The sequence below is a fragment of the Dromaius novaehollandiae genome, chromosome 3 (genome assembly GCF_036370855.1).
Source record: "Dromaius novaehollandiae isolate bDroNov1 chromosome 3, bDroNov1.hap1, whole genome shotgun sequence".
Lineage (NCBI taxonomy): Eukaryota > Metazoa > Chordata > Aves > Casuariiformes > Dromaiidae > Dromaius > Dromaius novaehollandiae.
The window spans coordinates 105,767,696-105,791,046 of NC_088100.1; the positions used below are offsets into that span (position 1 = coordinate 105,767,696).

Below are 23,351 nucleotides of genomic sequence, written 5' to 3' on the forward strand. Positions count from 1 at the left end.
TAAAATGTGGTTAGTCTTTTCTGCTCTATTTCATTTCTCTACATGTATTTTGAATTATGGGTATTTGGGTACTTCTTTCGCGTTTTCAAAGATATGTATTGAGATAAAATACTGTTATGGATACACAATATTGTCACAGAAGGACAAGATAATGAGCAACAATTTTGACTGATACATAAATTATGGATACAGAACTAATCACTGAGTCAAAGTAAAAATTTCTAAGTGTCATAAGCTGTTCAATATTCATTTTCTGAAAACTTCTTGAGAAAAAGAACGAGAGAATAGTCACTGAAGTTGCCTGTTATGTCTCATCTGCTTGAAAAGAGAATATTAAAGTGCACTATTGCATTATTCTTGGAGTTTCTTTAATTGAAATACATGAGTCTCTTGAGTATTCTGGGAAAGGCTTGGACATTTCATGTATTTGTTGCATCCCACATTGGGGGGGGGGGGAAGGAAGGAGTTATAAATATATGAAACATTATTTTAGCATCTCACATTTGCTTTTGGGGAATATTCGGTTTTAAAAGAATATGAAGACATTCAACTGTGTGGGTTACAATTTTGGGCTTTCAAGCACTTCAGGGCTTCTATTTCTGCAGATTAAGTTTGTGGAATGCCTAAATGTAGGCATGCATATAGGTATCTACACTTAATCACAGCTTGGACATATCTGGAAAGCATAGTAAAAATGTATATTTGGTCTCCTGCAGCAAGAGCTTTACTTTTCCCCTTTTTTTCAGATAGCACTTAATCACAGCACTTATATATTACAGGCACAGGCAGTTTAGAAATGAAATGATCGGTTAAAAACAACACATTTCAAGTTTATCTAAAATAAGATATCTGACACCAGTAATGACTGACTCCCCTTTGAGCATCTGTCCGTATAGTTTCCACTGTAACCTGTATACTTCAGATCAAATATTTTGGCCAAGAGTTTTTGTCAGGATGCACACGTGTACTCAGTGTCCAAGGGCTGAAACTTGCTCCCCCAGTCCTTATTACTGCCCAAAATTATCTCTGGGTCTTCACATATTTTTTAAGATTTAAGTGTGTACATGTGTTTGTGCATGTAATAGTGTTAGAAATAGATTAGTAAAGGCACTTGCCTTGATCAAGATAATTTTGTTATTCAGTTCAGGTGTTCTTGCCAACTCACCCTGCAGGACTAACTGCTTCCAGACAATAGAGACTTGCTCAGAAGTGACTGTACTCTGTGGATGTCCAGAATATTTTAATTTGAATTAGAAAGGATTTCACAAAACTAACCCATACTGATTAGTGGAAAAGATATGTTGTCTGGACTGAAAACACTCTTTAGCTCTTTTGGACACCAATATCCTCAGCTGTTCTAGACTGAAATCTTAAAAAGATAAGGATTATATTTTAATTCTATAGGAGTGCACTTGGTGTTCATATACATTCACTGGTTCCCTTCGTTCTTCCAGAGCTATGTTTTGTCTTAATGGTATCTGGAATACTAAAGGTTCTCTCTCCCATTTTGTCAGTTATGCAGCCAATATCTTCATAGAGCAGCGTTGTGAATACAGCATATGTGTGAATACAGAGTCTGGTATTAAGCATCTTGCCATTTGTTCTCTGTTACGTTTGTTTCTGTACATAGGCAGTTTGTGGCAATTCCTCCAATGCAAAGAATTTGAGAAATATGGCTGTTCCTGGAGGACCCTTCTTATACCTTTTGTACTTATTTTAAGATTTCTGTCAAAAGACATGTAATATTTTTATTTTAACCAGATACTCTATTTGCTGATTTTCCTGATTTCCTGAATTGCATTTTAGGCAAGTAAATGCTATGTTAAATTTCAAACTTTGGATGCCGTTATTGTTTTATTTGCATATAACCAGGTTTACAGGGACTCTCACAACCTCTTTGTAGCAATTGCAGATAGGCTAAAAAGTTAGGATGTTTCAGTCCAAAGACTCCCAAAATAGTTGGGTGGTTGCATTATAATTAGATACTCACTAGCCCACTCAGATTCCACAATGATAGTTAACCTGTATTAAAGTGTTTGTATGGCTTCTGTGGCTTCCTTTACAAGCGTAGTTAGACAGGATTCAGTCCATTCCTTTGTGAGACAATATTCCCTAATGCAACTGAGATCTGATTTTTCTTTGCATCTCTGTTCTGCACTCTTTAAGTGAACTCCAACCATTCATTTGCTTTCATCATATCCCCTGGAATATGATTACTGTGGATTTCTTCATTTCCTTGATCCTCTAGAAGCAAAAAGAACTGAAGAACAATTGCTTGTATCTCATTATTTATGTTTACAAAATTTACATGAGAACATTCAGGATGCATGTGTGACCACAGATTATATTACTGAGAATTATGATTTTGAGCATAAAAGGGTCACATGAACAAATGCCTAAGGATTTAATATATAAGGATAGCACATATGTTACAGTAATATAAGTACCCATTTTTAACAGACAACTCTCCTAAATAGTGGCTCATTAACATAATATCTTTAAATACTTACATTATTGCTTCCTGTCTGAAGCTCTTGCATAGCCCATCAGTTTTCTGATATTAGGGAACTGTTAAAGCTACTGTTTAAGCTTATAGTTTATTTTTATTTTAAAGATACATAAAATACCATGCATCTTTATGTCATGGCAAATCACAGCTTTAAAATACTAAGCAGTATAACATTTTTCATATTTTCACAAGATACATGTGGCTCAGCATAGGATGTTGTATAAAACAAAGCTAGCCATTTATTCTTTTTTTCCAACAAAATGGTCATATGTCAGAGTTAATGTAAAGAACTTTAATGTTTATTCCTACTTAAATCAGTGGAATTTTACCACTGAAGAAGTAAACACTTTTATATTCAAAACCAACACACTCTGAATGTAAATTAATGTATAGGTCTGCAATAAGTGTTGCAGAGTAGATGTTTTCATTTTGTACTAGCTAAAACCCACCTAACAAAGTAATTATAAATTACAGAAGCACTTTTTGGACCTTTCTCACTTATGTTTTGTTATGCTTGGAGCAAATTTATTATGGAATCCTCTCAGTGTTTCTCAGATAAAAGAACAATGTTTAGCAGAGTCTAACACATATTTCAGAACAAATAGTATACTTTAAGAATGAATACAGCCCTCATTTCAATGGGCAAGGCTGCACAGCTGCAAACATGTCACATAACATGGGAGGGTGCACTGTGCTGGAGTGGAGTAGGGGAGTTACAGAGCTGCTCTGTCCTGTGCGATGTATCTGAACAGGTGCATACAAATAACGAGAAATAGGTTCAGGATGATCAGGCTGTCTGGTGGTATGTAGCTAACATAAGAATGCAGTATGTGTGTTCTGTTAAAAATCTCTCCTTAATCATGGAGCTCCTCAAACTACTTGTACATCCTAGGCTAGCCTATAGGTATATTTATATAGGTATATTTAATTTTTTACTCCAATAGAATAGATAAAGAGAAATGATATTATCATGGCAGGTCATGTTCTATTCTCACGTACATGAATGTAACATGAAGTCAAATGGCATGTAGTGGTGTACCAAAATACTGTCCCACTAGTTTAATTTTCAGTTCCATATTCTCTGTTTGAGCAGGGAGGATGATGTATAATCAGGAAGGTAAAATTGATTTAGATTATCTTCTTTTATGCTAAAGTTATCTACTGCCTATGTTGCAGGAATTTTATGATTTGGGGTTTGAACTATTTAAAATCACAATAACTTTGTATTCCTTCTGGCAAATTATACTAAGTATCAGTTTTCTCAGATCACTTGACTTTACTTAATATTATTATAATTTTGTGGTTATTTGGTCACAGGATCACAAAATTCCAGTGAAAATGCAAAAAATTGCAATAGTTTCATAAAGTTCAATAAATGAAGGTCAATATAGATTTGTAAAATGATGCATTTCTTTGCAGAATTATGAAAATCTGTATATTGCTGAAATCATCACTTAAAGACCTTCCCAAAAGTGCCAGGAACAATATTATATCTGTATTTTTAACCTTTATACAGACTACAGGAGCATTGTTAACCCAGTCTGCATCTTATAGCTGGAACCAACACCACTGCAATATAAAGTGAACAATTTTATCACTAACAAATCAATAGCTACTTCACAGGTTTGTTACACATGATCATTTTTAACTGTGGCCTTTGAGCACATAAGTTGATAATCCTATGCCTGTTTTCAGTTACATGAGACATTCCTTATCACAAGGCAAATACACTTAATATTACCCACTATATTCACTTTTTTAACAAAAGAATGCCTCCTAAACTTGTCCTAATAAATATTGATATTCTTTTGATTTGTTGAACCTTTTTCAGGTCATGATAGGGCACTACATTTGTCAAAATTAACACATATTTCCTTTGCAAATTCTATAAAAAATCTGTGGGGTAGCGACTCTGATTGGACAAAATATATATGAGAGGTCAGGTTTGTAGGAAAATGCCTATGTTGGTATTTTACTGAGATAAGCTTTAAGGTAATGAAGAGATTATGTGCTCAAAATATTACTCATTTTTTCCAGTCGTAAGAGCTAGTTTAATAAACAGTACTATCCCAGCTGTGAACCATACTAGAGACAGATCATTTATAAAAATAGAAAAGAGTACTAACTAATGTAAAATATTTATTGCGTTTACAGAACTCCTCTTTTTCTCACAACATCTGGTGAAGCTTTAAAGATGCAGGTCAAAATATTTTCCCATATTTAGTTCTCCCCTTTCACACTGAACCATAGAAACTTCATCCTGAAGCAGTGAGTTTGATACAGAGTGCTCAAAGGAGAAAGTTATGGGTCATGCATAATGGCAAGTTTTCGTTATATCATATATTACCAAGAAAAGGTTTCTTGCTATTGCTCAGTGAACTTGAGACTTATAGAAACATTGAAAAAGTTGGGAATAAGTGTAAGGATTTAATCCCAAACTCATTTAATTTAGTGGAATTTTCAATTGTATTTAGCAGAATTGGGATTTATTTTCTCTGGGCAGACAAGGTCATGAACATGAAACTTCTTGATAAACATTATGTGTAAACTATCTGGAAGTCTAAATCTATCTGGAAGGCTAAGTTTATGTCTTCAGTGTCACTTAAACACTGTTTTCTATATGACAACAATGAAACCCACTGCACAGTGTATAATGTGTTGGTATTAAACTACTAACACATGAAATAGTATAGTCACATTTAACTACTTTTAGATTCTTTGATTTTGTTCCTTCTATTCAAATCTATTAAAGTATTGTGAAAGTTTCAGGTTCAAGTAACTTTAGAATAAATCTATATTAACGCTAAAATACCTATACTTTCCAGCGTAGCAATTTTTGGAACACTACATACTCCCTATTTTGTGGTGCCCCCCATGAAAGAATCACCTTGGAGACACCATCCCCAAACGAAAATTGTCTGTGTTTTCTATACAACTGTTTAGCATAATGCATGAAAGAAATAGTATGCATATAATATTAGCACAACTGGCTAAAAAACGAAATATGTAGGCTGCGAAAATATATTGAAAATTATTTCTAACTCCTTAAAAGAAAGTGACTTTTGAATGGATTGTGTTACAGAATTAATGAAGAAATGTGTGACAATCTGGAAAGGTTCATGATGATTTGGATAGCAGTATCCTGAATTGCATTGAACTTCAGCAAATATCCTAAACTTCATTTAATTTCGGCAAATAATGGTAATTAATCATTCATTCAAAATAATCTGATAAATTTAAATTGATGACAGTGGGAAACATTTTGCATCCCATTATCACTACATCTGAAACACAAATTTATATTTTTATCAATATTTTTCTTTAGGGATTTCCATCAACAGTTATATACTGAACAACAAAGCTTCCTGTTCACTGTTGGGAAGAAGTAGATAAGAACATAAGGAAGTTATAGTAATATATTGATAGACAGTTTACAGCTATAGATAGTGGTACTAAGGCTGAATAGATGACTCTGTAATGAAAAAGAGCAAGTAGCAGCATTAAATATGTAAAACATAGATCTTATGCTCTGATATTAAAGGTAAAGTGGCATAAAATAAAAATAAAGTTGATACTATATGCCTTTTCTATTTATTCATTTTTTTATGATTGACTGATATAGAACAAAGAGTTTCTAACTAAAATGCTTATGTACCCACATGCAGTGACTCTGAAATCTGTACCTTAAGGACAAAGAAAGGTCGCCAATCTCTCCAACTCCTAGTTCTTTGTCAAAAATGGACACAGTTAATGAGGTTTGTTTGGTACAGCACAAATTCTCAGACACAGATAGAGATCCTTTCAATGGAAACAAATTTGTTTGGCTTTACCAGGTTACTTAGCGATTAATAATAGCCTTGAGATGCAGGTCAGAAAGGTCATTGTACCCGCCTGCCAGCACAATCTAAAATGTGCAGCTAGTCTGCCTCTGCAGGCTTTGAGGCCCCAAAACACTATGCATAAAGTAAAACAGGCTATTTTCCAACTTCTTTTTTCATATTAATAAGCAATTTTCAAGAGAAGGGTGGCAAAATGGGGGCCATGCCACTCTAAGTAATTCATTTATTTTGCAATTTAATCTTATGTTGGAAAAAAATTACACTGCTGCAAAAGCATAGCATGGTGATTTTTAAACGTCAGTGTGCTTCATAAGTAACCTTGTATGAAATATTGTATTAGCAGCCTTTAACAGTAAACTGCAACAAAAAATACTTCCAGAGATTGAAACAGATCTATATATCTTTTCAATCCTTAACTTATATCCTTTTCATTCTGTTTTTTTCTTCTATATTTGAAATAAAGCCGGTATAATTACTTAAGATTTTCTGTATGATATTTGATAAAAAAACTTGAAAGATTCTAGCATGAAATAAATAAAAATTCCACATTGCAACTTGCATTTAAGAATGTAGTTTCACAGTGTTCATGTTATAAAGCAGTTATTGCTCTTTCACATATTTTGATGAATTAATTTAACATTATGATAGTTAAAATATTAAGAATAATAGGATAAGTCACAATCTTGAAAGCACTTTCAGGAGCAATATGACTTTCCTATGGTATAATTCATGTCACCAAACTTAATCATATGCATATTTTGACAGGATTTGACCCTTCTCCTAGAGTGCCTTGCTCAGTACCCATTGAAACCAGTGAGACTGTTAATGTGGACCTCTCTAAATAATCCATTTTGTTGGAATATTTGAATTATCCAGATATGTGAATAGTGAATAAAATTTTTCTTTGCTTTTTATTTTATCACATGCTCTCATGCTCAAAAAAAAAAAAAAAGGACTAGATTTATTCACTTAATTAACTTTTAAACAATCTAAATGCTTGACTGAATATACTCAGTGTCTTTGGCACACAGGTTAATTTGAACTAGCCATTTCTTAATAACAATAATAACAATATTAATCAAACTAACCTTTTTTACTGGGTCAAAAACATTCCATTCACATGCACTGTGAACAATAGCACAGAATTATGTTTCTTATAGAATGTTAATTTACTCCACTGTTTGTTTAATTTAGGGCAAGCCTGGCCCTATGGAAAAAAAGCCATTGAGGAGAAAGGCTATGCCTGTTTTGTCTTTCAGTTTTCTCTAGCCATGCGGTTAGAATCATGAATTTGCTGCATTCCTTGAAAGCTGATATTAGGTACAGTTCCCTATTTCCTTATTTCTTTTACGATGAAAAAATTTTCTAAGACCTATTAAATACCCAGACCCAACCATTTAGAAGATGCTGTGCCTCTGAAACACTTATCATATGCTGGCTTGTGAGACAGTTATGTTCTAGTGATATTCTTGTTTGTTGTCATGGCCTGTACCATTGTTTTCAGATCACAGTAGAAAGTGACCCGTGCAAGAAACTTAGTGCTATGCAAATGCCTCTTAAGGACATTACATAAAGTTTTATATCCAGTTCTTCTCTTTGCATACATACTCAGTCTTACAAAAAGGCTCAAGAGTCTAGCAATGAATGTCAAATCTTACCCAGCATCTACTACCCTCTTTGATTTTGTAGTCTCCTCTGTTAACAGATCAGACAATGTCATAAATCACTAGCTGAAACATAAGAAAACAACTTTTTCTTTGAGACTGTTTGAAGAAAAATTACTAAATTAAAATAACTTCTATTCAGAAAAATTCAAACTAAAGAGATGTTTAAGAACAAAAAAAGACAGTATGCATGAATCCTCTTTTATCAAGCTATTAAAATATGTAGATTGATATAATATTCAAAATAATAACTAAACAATATGAACTAATACACTATTGATAGACATGGTTCGTCGAATGATACATGTACAATGTAGCTTTTATCATTTTAATCCTTCTTCATAGTTATATCCATGTAGAATCCTGCTGCTGTGGAACTGAATGTACTCCGATTTAGCGTTCCATTGATTTTGGTACACTGTTAATGAATAATAGCAGAACACCATGAAGAATAAGCTGTAATAGGATTAAAATAAAGTAAAACACTAGCAGGACTTTTACCACTGTATTATACTTAACAGCATTATTCTATTACAGGAAAGAACTGAATGAGTATGCAGAAATGAGAGAGAAAGAAAAGAAAAAGAAAGACCTAGAAAAGAAAGAAAAGGAAAAGGATCACCAAGCCCGAAAGATGCATTACCTCCTTAGCACTGAGCAGGTTGGTATACCTGTCCCTGACAGCTCGTGCAAACCACTTGGGCCCCCAGCCTGACAGAGATAAACTAGCAGGCTGAATGGGACATGACTTGTTGAAAAGGTATCACAAAGACACTACTTCGAGTTCAATTTAGTGCTTTTCTATAGGCAAGAGCAGGTACCATGACTATTCTGTGACAGCAGCTTCATAGAGGCAGCATCAGCACTGCTGGCAGAAAGAATCCAAGTCAGCAGTTTGATCTGCCACTGTGATAACACAACATGAAGGGCATAACCTCGCTTTAAAAACTCATTTTGACTGGCTTATTGTTGTGTTGTTGCACTTGTCAAGAACTAACAAGTTATTAAGCTGAGGAAGGATTTCATTTTTTTCTCTTTTTTAATTGAGCTAATGCTTGGATTGGTGTTGTGTTCTGCAGTTTCTTAAGATAGATTGTAAATGCAGGTTTTCAGCTAAAGCTTTTCCAAGAACAGCCTGAATCAGCTTATTTAGCTTGATTGTTTTTACATAGAAATGACGTATTGCTGTCTTCAGAGCACAGTTAGCTGGGTAACCAAGCAGGGTCCATCCATGTCTCAGTAGAACCAGGCAGCCAAAGTCAACACTTCTGAGTGAGTTAAGGAAGCAGAGGGCATAGCAAGTGAAAACAGGAGACTGATGAGCTGGACTTATTTGAGAGTCATGTATTAACTAAAGCTCAAAGAGCTGTGGAGATGATGTGCTACAGTTGGCTACATGTGCTTCCCCTTCCTGCCATGCGTAATGAGGTACAATGATATGGAGCTGAGCCACCCTCAGAGATCAAGGCTGCAGATAATCAGGCAGGTTATCTGGGCAGCGTTACAAAATTATTTGAAATGTTTCAAATATATCCTATAGCTTTGAATCTTCTTGTACTACACGCATGGAAAAAAGGGACGTTTAGTTATTGACAGGAAGGAATTAAGGAGTTGTTGGTCTTCAGTTTTAGTAAAGAAAGGCATGTCAAGTTCCACTGCCAACACGCTGAAGCCCACAACCCATCTCAGAAATATGTGACAGGTTTAACAGGTATATGATCAAACATTGTAACACTGCATGAAGTAGCAGATGATACAGTGATCCTTTCTGGCCTTAAAGTCTATGAATCTTTTACTGATTGTGGAATTTTCTCTTCTTTGCCAGAGACTATATATATAAAGTCATGCCCATTCCTAATTACTAGCATTATTTTGTGTTTCAAAATTGAGGTTTAAAATATAAAACTTAAGAATGCTAGTGTCTTGAATGTACAAAGGTGTCTAATATGCATATGGCCTACGATGAAGTCAAAATGTTATGTCTTTCTCTTGAATTAACCTCCTATTCAAGCATTCATTTCTTCCATAAACTAACAATTACCTTTATAAAGAAAAAGATTGAGGAAGAAATGGTTATCAAAACCTGAATTAGTATGCATAATATGTTGTTATTGATACCAGGTATAATACATAGTCTTATATAGATAGATGTGAGCTTTTTTTTATTTTCCAAGCCAATTTGTAGCTATAACATGGGGCTGTACACAAACTAATTAGCCTTGTTGAGAGCCATGTTATATTAGCTCAAGAATTAATGCAGTTACACAGCTTCTGGTCAGCTCAAAATATGGGCAGAATAAGTGTGTTTACACTTTGAACTCGGGCACAATGAATTTCATCTGCATGCAAAATATTATATAGGTATACCTACATTTAAGATGGATTGTCTTCTGCATTTCACCGCCCCTTTTTACCTAATGTACTGAGTTCCTTTGCTATGAAACAGTGACATACAGTGAAATCATTGATTTCTAAAAAATGTATTGTATTATACTATAATTTACCATCTTTTCTATATTTTTGTGAATAATTAATTGAAATTATTTTTGAGATTATAATTAACTTAGATTATTTTGCCATAGGAATTTACCAAAATACAAGTATTTCCTGTTGCTACTTGTATGTTGCATTTACCCAAACATTTTAATGCGAGTAGGAACCAAGTGGCTCATTTGAATAAAAGAAATGTTATTATTTTACAAAAGTAGTTTAAAGAAAAGAAAGTTAACCAACTTAGGATATTTACATAATCAATATTTACTAACAGCAGTAATGTTAACTTGTTGCCATAGACTTACTGACTGTCTTTCTGTGAAAGTACATTTTGTTTTGTATCATGCCAGCTTCAACACACAAAAAGCTTTATGGCTTTACAAAAAAACCCAGCTACATATTTTTGCTTCTGCAAGTCATGTTCATGCAAAACAAATATAACTCTCTTTATAGGTGTATGAGCTGTCTTGAAAAAACAAAGTATATTTTTATTTGATTGATACTAAGTTAGTTGCCAAATAATGTCTGGAGAAATAAAATATGAGCTCTAAAACTTTATGCTTATGAAATATTGAGCTTTTAATCACCTTGCTTTATATGTCAGTAGCTTCAATAATGAGCCAAGTAACATCTGACACACATGAGCTTCCTTTGTTTGAAGAAAATTTCTCCTACATGACTCCCATAGTTATGAAAAAAACACTAGAGTCCATACTGTTGTTATCAGGTGGTAAATTATGTTGTCTGCTCCACCTACTGGTTGCTTTTTGCAGGCGATTCCATTGTAAAATACAGCAAGAAGTAAATCTGTGAGGTGTCAAAACGCTTCGGAACTAAGTTCCATTTTAAAAATAAGATGCTCTGTTCCAGATTTTAAAACTGCATGCATATATATACGTGTGTACGTGTAACAACATTTTCCTTGTCTGATTTTACAGTCTGAAAAATTCTGAATTTATGATGAACATGATTAAAATTGCACTACGCATTTATTAAGTCTCTGCCTTTGTTCAGAATATTTCTTGTCATTTTATGTTGGTAGCACAATAGCAATAACAGTGCAGATCTATCTTTTTCATTTTTTTTATCTGTTAAATCTCAATCTGCATCGTAAGTTCATGTTGAGACATGAAACTTACTATAATTAAGTCCATAACTGGTCCATAATTTCAGTGTACTATTTCCACTACAGTGTGATTGATCCCTTTTTGTGTCATTAATAAATGAACTAGATACTTAATGTTTTCTGTTATAAATGTATTTATCTATATAGATTATCCATCTATACTATTACAGTTTCCCATTTTGTATTAATGAAACTCACTGTAAGTGAATAGATCCTTACTTCTGCTCTGTGTCATATTAGCAAAGGTGACGTGTAGAAAGGGCCAAAGTTTGCCAAGTGCTGAAAAACTGTCTTTAAAGTCGATGAAAGAAGAATCATTCAATATATTGATGGCACTACGTAGAAGTAGATACCCACAGTCGTTGGAGCATATGGTTGCAGAGATCTAATCATTGGTATTTCCAACCTTCCAATAAATTTTCCGATTGGTCTTGGACTTACAATAATAGTTAAAATTAGGTATATAATAGGCTAAATCCAAAGTACCAGCATCAAGTTAGAACACTGACTTGTAGCTTTATTTATCTCATGGTGGAGCGAGCAGAGCTATAATAATGCTGAGACGAGACTGAGCTTGAGTGAGAGCAAATATGGCAGCTTCTGCTACTATTATGGTTGCTACCCTGGGAGACGGTCACCACACTATGAGTAGAAGGCAGTGGTAGCTGGAAGGAGCCAGAGTTGGAGAAATAGTGGAAGAGCAGAATGGTATGTGTTTTGTTAAGTCACTGAGATCAAGAAAAGATTCCTATAGAAACAGTTTTCAGAGTGCCACAGATGATAAAGGCTTTTGCTATTGTAGTTTCTCCTGTTACCAAGAAAAAGATTAGAGAATCAGAAGAGCAACATATCTTTTCCCCTTTCCCTATAATTTTTCCCATACCAGCCAACAGGACTGGGTGAGATAAAAGAGAATTTTAATTCTTTCTTTTCTCCAAAGTTTCTCTGCTTCTAAAAATGTGAATTGATTTTGTTAACACTTTCCCAGAATTCCTACACCAAATTTAGTTTTCAGAGAAAATGGATGCTGTAGTCTAGAAGGCAAGAGTTCTTTGTGAAGTAACATCCACAGAAGCTTGAGGGCTTTGTTACACAAGTACAAAACCTATTTTAACATTATTGAGAATGTGATGTTATGCATACATCACTTAAGCTTATCATTGCCCTGGCTGGTGGACTCAGTTCAATGCTTGTTTCTGGACCTGGACTTCCTCTTTGATGATTAATCATGCTGAGATTAGGTGAGTCCCATGTTCTATGGGACCTTCTGTTCCACCTAAATGCTTTAAGTATTAAGACCTTGAGAAAGATTAAATCATCCAGTTGTGTTTGTATGCCTAGCCAGGCTCTTGATTTCTGTATAGAATCCTCTCCTGGGTCCTGATCAATTAGAAGAACCAGATGAGTCAGACTGAAGGTTCATCTGGTCCAACACCTTATCTTTGACAGTGGCATATGCCCAGCAAAAACTATTAAAAATGCGGCAATGGGGCATTATAATGACACATACCCAAAATACTCTTGCAGTTTCCAGCAATCTGTAGTTGGAGGACTTGTAGTTATTTGTTGTAGAGCTTTCCATTTACAAATTATTAAGCTGTTCAGTTTTTGGCTCTGTATTCCTCCAATTCCTGCCTCTCTAATACCCAGGAATATCCTAAATAGGAAAGAGTATGCTAACAGATCTAGGTCCACAACACTGACTAGCTGTGGGTCTGCTCTTCCTTGAAGACCAGGATAACTCATTCTCTTTGTAGTATCTTTTTACAGCATGCTTGTTTTACGGCATATATTGTCTGATATTTTGTCACAGGAGAATATGCAACTGCAGAATGCCTTATTCTTTCTCCACTGTTTGGTGATGTTCTGCTGATGACCTCCTCCACTTTGAGCAACAGTTAAGTCCATCACTTTCAAGCCCTCTTTAGCAATTTCTTCCGACATCCTTCGGCAGTTCATGAACACATACTGTTCATAAGCTCCTTGGTTCTGCATAACTACAAGAGAACAAAGTTCCTGTTAATGACTACTTGCAAATGTCTGCTAAGGAGATGTAGAATCATTCTTTCTGAACTTCTGTATCTCAGGGTGGGTCAGCTCCCTCTGTCAGCAGTTCTGAGAGAAATTTGAATGTGTTTTGGGTCTTTTACTCTATACATTCTAATGATCTCAGGTATGGCTGAAAGAAACCAGCAGAGATTTCTTCTAATCCTGGTGAAAAAAAATATAAACTTTGATGTCTTGGGAGGAAGGCTCATTCATAGCAGCCTCAACTTGCATGTTCCTATTTACCATGCGGTGAGGCAAAGCACAGTTTTTCTTTGCCGTACAAGGTATCCTCAGTGTTTTCCTGAGGACAGAAATAAAAAAGAAGGTCAAGAGATGTTAAAGCATACTCTCAGGCCCTTTTCTGAGATCTCTGTTATGGTTGCTAAATCTCCGGTTACAGTTTTAAGTTACACTTTACAGAGATATTCCTCGCTTCAGAATTCAGATCATTCTGCTGAAATTGTGTGTAATTTGAAGGTTCTGGCCTGTTCAGTTAAAGAAAAAAAAAAGTAAGCTTTTTTAACCTGCAGATCAGAATAGACTGTTGTAATAGGCCCTGTTTGATGTAGAAGCTACAAAATGTATGAAATTTCTTTGAGTAACTTCCAATAACAAATCATGCGTTATCCTTTTGGACTGCTGTAGTTTCTTTGGTTTTCATTGGCTAGTTGTCTGTGTCAGCATTTCTCTGTTGAGTCAAGGCTAGTGTGTTTAGACATTTGGCTGATATTTGTCCATATTTATTCCCATTGACCATACATTGGAAAGGACCATTTGTAGTGATATAGTAGCTGCTGTGATAGAATAAGGAAATATTTTTAATAGAATTAGTTTTGAATGAGATAATGCTTTCCACAGAGACATAAACATATGAGGCAGTAACTCTTTAATAGATTAGTACTGTAGAAAATAATTTTTCAAAGCCCTTAAGAATAAGGTTCTATGAGGAGGAAAGAAGTGCTATCAAGTGAGTAACAGTGAAAAGATCTAATTTCAGCAGTCAGAACAGAGTTTTTTCATTCTTACTCACTTTGTGCGATACCTATACTTCATAAGAAATTCCATGTTAGGGTAATGGGAGCCATTTAAGTTCATGGACTTTGGATTAAGGCTTTTGTGAATAAAGGTAGCAAAAACATGACACAGGGTTCCTTTGCAGCTCTTTTTCTTCCCAACCAGTTTTCTTTCGATTTTCTGTAGTTAATATAGAACCCACAGTTGCATCAGTCATTACCTCATATGTTTGTCAATTCATACAGTAAAAGTTTATTTTAAATTCTTTATTCAAAAAGACATTGAATGTTGAAGTATCATAAATTAGATAACTGCATTCTTTTTTAAATCACATTTTTCCTGTCATCAGGGATGATAATTCATAAACATTATGTGTGTCTCCTTTTTACACTACTGGAAATCAGAAGTTAATTCTAGTGAAGTTAATGCAGTAATATTAGAGATAAATGTTCTAAGTGAGGATGAAAGAAGCCAAAAAATTCTTACTGGAGCAGGCTAATGAATATTCAGAAGGCACAGCTGTTTAAAATACTTCTAACCTAATATGCTGTCCTGTAAGAATGTGAAAAACAAACAGTGTTTGACTCCCACTCTGTCTCTGGACACCTGGCACTTTTATTCTTATAAAGGTAAGGACTTGGTGGATAAAGTACTGGCCTCTGATCTTTGGATCCACAGTTTAAGAGACAAGGCTGCAAGTTTGGTCATTTGAGCTTAGTCCCGAGTGAACAGTCCACATCACAAAATGATTATACATAATTTGTTACTATTGGCAGTGTCTGTTCAAGAAAGGCCAAGGACTGAGCTAGCGTGAAGAATGAATTAGCTCTTACCTTTTACATTTTATTTCCTCCCTCTTTACTGTTATAAATTTTATTATCCTGTCTCTGAAACATGCAGGGGATAAAATTATCATTCATTATAAGTACTAATATTTCCTGAAGATGAACTAAAATGGTCTTTCTTTTTTTTAATGTAGATACCCCAATCACTGAACATCCCCACCTATCCATGGGTGTTTAATACCCCCTCATCACTTCCCTGCCAAGAAGTCAGATGTTTCTGACTACTTACCAAAGCTCGTACAATAAAAAATCCCATTTAAATTAAAAGAGGAGAAAGTGAGCTTTCCTAGCTCTCAGGCAGGCTTGCAGCTACATTTTAATAGCATTAGTATATAAAGCACTTTATGCTACAATGTTCTGTTTTTATAAAATATTATTTTCAAAGGATTCTCCATTTACATTAGATCCTTATTACAGTATTTGTGACAGGTATGTCTGATCAGCAAGCCTACTTTGCCTATGTGCTCACTTCCATGGTGGAGGCCAGATATATCACTCTATTCACAGGTATGCGGCATAGGAGAATTATTCAACTCTTTTGCCTCCTGAGGGACTAGACATACTACAATCTCTGTTCACTTGTAAGGAATCTCAGTTAATGTTGCTTTATGTGTCTGTCAAAAAGAAGGACAAAGTAAGGTAAACTGGAAGTGTCCAGTAAATGAGCTGTTTGTGCTTCTGGAATACATGGTATCTGAACGAAGAAAAATATTTATGCCTAGATGGCTAATTCCATTACTTCTGTATTCCAAAAATGACCTGTAAGCGATTTGCGCACAAAATCAGAAATCTTTAGTTCACTTAGGATTTGCGTCCATCTCTTGCCCTCAGGGGATCCTTGTCCTGGGAACACTCAAGACTGTAATTCTGCCTCTCCACACAGTATTGTGGTGATTTAAAAAGAAGACAAGGTTTGATTATGCTTTGTCTAGGTGAAAATCAATACTGGAAGCCAAAATATGCTTCCAGCATAGCATCTATCCTGCGTACACTCTGCCAAAACCATTTACTGACCAAATTTCCAACTTAACATTCATAGATTTTCCAGTGTTTTGCTCATATCTTTTCCAGACAGTCTTTCTTTCTCTTTAAAAAGGGGTGGTCATCTTGCTAGAAAGGGTAAGTACAATGAAAGCCAAAACTAAGAGGGCAAGGTTGGTGAGCTTCAGGCCCAGAATCCATAGGTTAGGGAGCACTGAGAAGGAGGGTGGGGAAGTGCTATTTGCTGACACCGTAACCCGTATGTATAAGAAATAGATGGCTGTGTGCTGTACGGGTGTATTTTTCCCAAGCATTAGTAGAAAGTACTTGAAATAGTAATTTCCAGTGCTCCCCAACCCTGGCTCCATCCTATTCACTATTCTCAAAAGTCTCATTTAAGCACAGGTGGGAATTGAAAAAGCTTTCAACAGAAATAAAGAATTTCTTCCTTTTCCACACTCCCCAGATACTCTCTGTCCATTTCATAAGGGCAGTGAGTGAATGCCCTTAAAAACAGAACAAATTTAACTATAATTTTATCCATGTTCGACAACAGTTTTGCAACTTCTAATTTTCTTAAAGGCTGCTCATTTTAAAATCATTTTAGTTTGTTTGATATCTTCTACTTTAATGCCAGCAGGAAAATTTGTCTGTAATTTGCTGTGGAAAGAAATGAGAGAATGTTTATACTGAAAAATCATCAGTCGTCACAAATGGCTTAACACACGATCGGGTGTAAAGTTGGAGTGCTGTTTTGTGCTTGATCTTGTGCAGAGACTTCAAATTCAGTCACTTAAAGGCATGTCTGTGTAAACATGGCAAGATGTCCCAGAGCTTCTGCTACATTGTTTGTTATTAGGCATGTCACTCATGCTAAGCATATATTATCTCAGGATAGTGGAGATCTCCATATCTAGAATTAGTCATTTAAAAATACAGTGGCTGAAAGGTCGGTCTACTTAAGTCTTCTTCAGCATCAGAATTGCAAAAGCTGTAGTTGTGGGTTTTTTCCAGACAACGAACTTCTTGCTCTGCTCCTGTGGGTAGGATTAATGGCAGAGTTTAAAGGACAAGCTGTGTGATCTATCAAATGTGTACATGCTGAGATTTTGAAAAAAAACATGACCACATTTTGTGTATTACTGTCAGTTGGGGTGGCTAAGGTTTGGGATTGCTGCAGGGTCAGAAAACTGATAAGAGCGAGTTATATATTGAATGTTGGCTTTTTGTATGATGTACAAACATTTAGCAAAGAATCTATATTGCAAGGAATTTGCCACATAGTACAAATATGAACTAAATAACTCTCACAGAGCCACATTCACACACATTTGTACACAGTGGAACTCTACTGATTTCCTGAAATTATTATCGGGATAACTCTGGCAGATGTGTAGTAGTTTATCTCATGTTGATAGAGTTTTGATGTGATGTATGGTCTTGCTGGTGTTATTTTCGAAACTGTAGTATCAGAAGAAGTCCATGTTAAATAAGAGAGAAGTGCAGAAGAAGAGGGAGATTAGGGGTGGCATGGGAGGAATCATGAAGATAAAATGCTGTACTTTTCTGAACATCAAACCTTTTAATTGATTAAGGAGTGGCACTGACAATATGTATCCTTACTTTCATGAGACTTCCAAATGAGTGATATACACACCAATTCTTTAAGTTTTTAGCTCTTGGGCAAGCGAACAGTATTGTGGTAAATTTCTGTCATTAACTTGCACAATTTGTTCAATGTTTGATGCTTTTGTTTAGTATCTAATATACATTGTTAATTTGGGAAGTCCAATCTGTCCTGCAGTGGACTTCATGAAAACTGCTGTACCTCTTCTCTCATCTATTGTTCTTTATTTTGCATGTTTTCTTTGCTTCCAGTTTTCCTCTTCTAACAATCGTTTAAGACAACCTTCGTCATTTCCTTTTTTGTTACTATATCACTCTTTTCTACTCATTTCTAACTACCTTTAGTTATCTAACTAACATGGCCCTGTTCCCTCTTCTTTATTTTTTTCTGTACACAATACTATGACCATTCATTAAAACTTCACCTCATTGCTTATTGGTCTCATCAAAGACTGCTTTGCTAAACATTCTACCCCTTTTTAGGTTTTTAGTCATTGTTTAATCCCATAGGTTTACTGAAGCAAGTTGTTTAACCCGTCAGAACATATTTCAGTGAGGGAGGAGTCAGAAGTAAACGCAGTGCAACAGATAGATAAAAGGAACACTGAAAAACTATGAAATGTTACATTCCTTAATTACATATAGGTTTTTTTTTGAGAAGTGAATGAATTCTCTATTTATTATTTATTCTCTTTTTTTTTTTAAACAAAGCAAATTTCCACATGATATCCACCTCTATCTGTTAAAAAGAGCTTCTCCTGTCTTTTAATATATTGTCCTAGGTAACGTGTAGTGTCACAAATTAAAAGATATTAAATGGTCTAATTATAAGGATTTTTCTCAGTCCACTGAGGAAAAGAGTGATTTTCAAGTAGATTTTTTTCTTACAAAGCTAATCTTTTCCATTATCACAATGACAGTAAATGAAATTTTAATATTAAAGAGGTAAATAGTATCCAGCATCTGAATAAGTGTTTTAAGAGTCTGAAAACTTTTCACAAGTGTAAACAATGTTAGCCTCAAAATATCCCTGTGAATAAGGAAATAATGACCCTGTTTTCACATGCAGTTGTTGAGACTTTGGAGAATAAAACTATCTTCAGATATTATTCCTCAAACTAAGCTCTTAAATTCCCATTTATATGGTGTGGTTTTAGAAGCAAGTTTATTTTCAAAGGTTCATAGCATTCTAACCTAGTCCCATACTCACCCCCACCATTTCTTAAAGAAAAGGTGATAACACTAGTGGAATTCCCAGTTCCTATTTTTAAAATAAAATGATTAAGTAACTAAATATTTATTTTTCTGCTTGTTTTTAAATCAATTAGAAGTCAAATGAAAGGACTTCAAATGTTCTGACTCTGCTTTGTGTCTTCATTGTAAGAACATTGTTTCCCATGCCATCACTCACACATCCAAGTTATTATTCCTGATCTGGTCAAGTTATCAAGACCTGCATTAGAATTAGATTTGACAGAATAACCCTCAGTCAGTGAGAGAATCAATGGAAAATGGATGCATTTATGAGATGCCTTTGCATATATTGGGCTGCTGTGGTTTGAATATTGTGCCAGCGATGTTCTCTGCAATAAGCTAAGAGTTTGTTTTTTCTTTTGTCTTGTTGCCTAAATACCCAAGCAGTTGTTACCTGTTTGGAAACTCAATTAGTTTTTTTCCTGCAGTTGGACTTAGTATCTCTGCAGGTTTAGTGGTTGATTTTATGGTCTGTGGCAAGGATACCAGACTTGAATGTTTCCTTAACAACTCTTTGTATAGTTCATAAAATTACAGCCTGGTCTACCTGTAAATGTGTATTTATAATATGATGGCACTATTATTTTGATATCAAGCAAGCATTTCACAGATGAAAAGGACTGAACTGTGTTTTACAATCTGAAGGCAGAATAACAATAATTAATGCTTCTATTACTCTGTTTAAACAGAATTTATATTAAGCAGAGGACAGGTAATTAATCCCACTTGAAAGAATATACATTACTCATCACTCATTTATGAGTTCTTCAGTCTCTGCATAAAAGCAGTATCTCAAACAAAGCTAATATTCCACAGCTACAATAACATACTAGGTCCTCTGATTCTTGTTTAAACAAAATTCCCGAGAGTATATTTTTATAAGGATTACAGGATCAGGCCCAAGGAGTATCATTACCTCAGTGAGAACTGAACCTACATTTATAAAAGTGAGTAACATTTTTCACATTGTTTTTCCCATTGTTAGGTAAGAAAATTGGATCTCAGATTGGAATGTTGAATCGGACTATGTTTTTCTTCCAATCTCTGAATAAGTTTGCACTATATTTCTTCATGATTAATAAAAAAATATGTTCATATTAGTTAAAAAAATGAGAGATTATTTTTAGTATGAGAAGACATTCTAATCTGGCTTGAATATTTTTGATATTTAAAATTCGAGTTCATGGACTTAATTTTATTATACTTGTTGCTGGAGTAGTATATGCAGAGTTCTTGTAGAGGATTCTTTCTTAAATAAATCTTATATTAAAGATATTATCCTTTTATTTTTACAGCCTACTGTAAGCCAGTTATTTAGATGTTTTAAATAGCTACTCTTTTACAGCTATGACTGTGGCATAATTTAAGCAAGGTTTTTCCGTGAGAATCATTAATGTTTTAAAGTATTTCTTTTACCTCCTAGAGAAAATATATCTGGGGATTAACAAGATTGTTCCCTGGAATTCATGTGGAAGCATAACTGCAGTAGCTGAGAAATGATCATGTTTCCTTTTAGTTCTCAGCAAGAGTAATTGAATGTTGAATATCTTACTAAACGCTGGACTGTGACAGTGTGTTAACACTCTGACTATCTCCTAACAGCAAGGCAATTATTTGCTGAGTGGGATTTTTATAAATCCCCTGGCAGTAGTATGTCCTGATAATTATGATGAAGTGCACTGGTCAGTGTTGATTCAGCAATCCCATCTCTAGCAAATATTTCATTCACAGCTCTCCTTCATGCTTTTACTTTTATGGCTTTTAAAGATCTCTCCTGTCTTCTCTCAGCTTACTTAGATTTTTACAAATCACAATGGAGCAAAAAAGTATTTTCAAATTTAGTTCCTATTTTGTTGACCTCTTTTCCTTCTCCTTCAAAATACACTATAATGTACAAAATGTGTTTTGAAGAAGGAGTCTTTTAAATCCTCATTAAAAGAGCGGATTGAGAAAATAGAACTTTATTTAGGTTCGTACTGTGGTAATCGCTTGCCAAGACTCGCACCCTCAAGGCTATTTTTTTCAAGATTAAATGACTGTTAAAAGACACATACATTCAGACTTCCAGGCAGAATATTCAAAACAGAGCATACCTTTGTTATAGTTTAGTTAAATTACAGTAAAAAGTATTTTAAAGATATGAGAATACACATTCCATTGACTTCTTGCCTACATTTTATCTTAAACTCAATTTCATTGATTTTTAATTTTGCATGTGTGTAAATATTTACAGTGTAGTAGCTACACTGTATCTGTTAGGGCATATTTTGTTATTTAGAACCTTGGATGTAGATTTTAATATCTTAAGGTCAAGAAATAAGATTAAAACATAAATAAAACTTCCAACATCTGAAACTGCTCATGTTTTATTATACCACTAATGGCCACCAATCCTTCCTGAGGAACTATCCAGCATAGTCGACAAAGCCTTGTCTTTCTCTTTTCTACCTGTATCTTTTTTCTTTCTTCCCTTTCTTACTCCCTTCTTTCTGTTTCCTTTTCTGCTCCCCTCTTCATTGTTTTCAAGTAAAGCTCCTAAATCATTATGTTATTGTATTCTGAATCAATTAAGTCTTTGTTTCCTCATGGAAATGATAAACAGGAAAATGAAAAAATGGATATTCTACAGCACAGACTAAATTTAGGAATAGAGATGGAAGTGATACTAAAAAAAAACCCAGAATATCTTTATTTAGATAATATTCAGTAAATTCATGTTTGTTTTCTTATTTTTTTTTCTTTCTTTGTGTGACACAATTAATTATAAAGATATGGAAATGATTGGGAGGAAACTAAAAGACAGAGTGTTAGAAATGCAAAATGATTCAAAATATTAATGTAATGCTAAGGATGACTGGGTAACAAATGGTACATTTGCTAGTATGCTTGACCTGACACAATTAATATTCCAGGTCATGCTTGGGTTTCCATGATGGAAGGTCTGAGGCAGAGAATTCTAGGGGAAAAATATATCTATTGTATAACTCATTTCTCTCTTTTTTTTAATTTTCCCTGACGAGTCAGAACCATAGTCTTAAAAAAAAAAAAAATCTGTGCTTTCACAGCTCATTTGCCATATTCACCACTGGGCCACCGTTCAGCAGAAGGGCCTGATATAAGGAGGTCAGTAAGAAGCTATTAACAGAGTCCCCTCCTGAGATTTCTTTGGTCTTATTGAGTTGGAAGTTAGCATGACAGTACTGCAAATAACTCAGTTGTAGGTTTTTTAACAGTTAGCACAGATTTCCCCATAGTGTTTGTCACTTTAGAAAATTGTTCCTGGAAATGAAGTCCCAGAAAGCTGGCTTTGACAGAGGCCCTTCTTAGTAGTGAAGAACATGGGTATAGAAAAATGTATCATTCTCCCTACAGACAAGAAGTACTTTCTGTAACCTATAGTAATATTTTGGAGGGTAACATATTTTTCTTACGGACTTTGTCTAAAGGTGGGGAAAATATTGGAGTCAAAGTATTTGTCAAGATAGTCACTTTTCTGCCACTGAAAAAGCAGTATTAACTACAACGGCTTTGTTGTTGAGCGACTATTATATAAAAGTAGGGGGGGAAAATAATGCTTTTAACATATTGTGCTGGTCTCAAGAAAATATACACATTTATTAAGTACCAGAGGCTTTGATTCTTCATATTCTTAGATTTCTGCAAGCTGTCATCTCCCTGCAGAGGACAGAGTGAGTAGGGCATCCATCAGCATACAGCATTCAGCGCATATGCAAGAATTTGCAGAAATAAGACTGTTTTGCAGAGATATTTTAAAATGAATGGAAGCAATTTTGCCAGAGATGGATCTGGACTGGAAAATACGATCAAACTCATCTACTCTTCTCTCCTACCAAACTTTCACATTTTTAAATCTGGGCCTAAAACCTTGCCACAAACCTTGGGGAATTTAGAGAAAATTAGTATTAATTTTATCAATCTAGATGCAAACTC

General features: G+C 34.6%; 1 protein-coding gene across 4 annotated transcripts in view; it reads left to right on the forward strand.

The window, feature by feature from the left end:
- The window catches only part of SPATA17 (spermatogenesis associated 17), a 100,688-nt gene that overhangs the window by 34,773 nt on the left and 42,564 nt on the right, over positions 1-23,351 (forward strand). For all 4 annotated transcript variants that reach the window (XM_026108486.2, XM_026108503.2, XM_026108494.2 and 1 more), the window contains exon 6: positions 8,550-8,673. In XM_026108486.2, the coding sequence (XP_025964271.1) occupies positions 8,550-8,673 (124 nt within the window). The remainder of the gene's footprint in view (positions 1-8,549; positions 8,674-23,351) is intronic.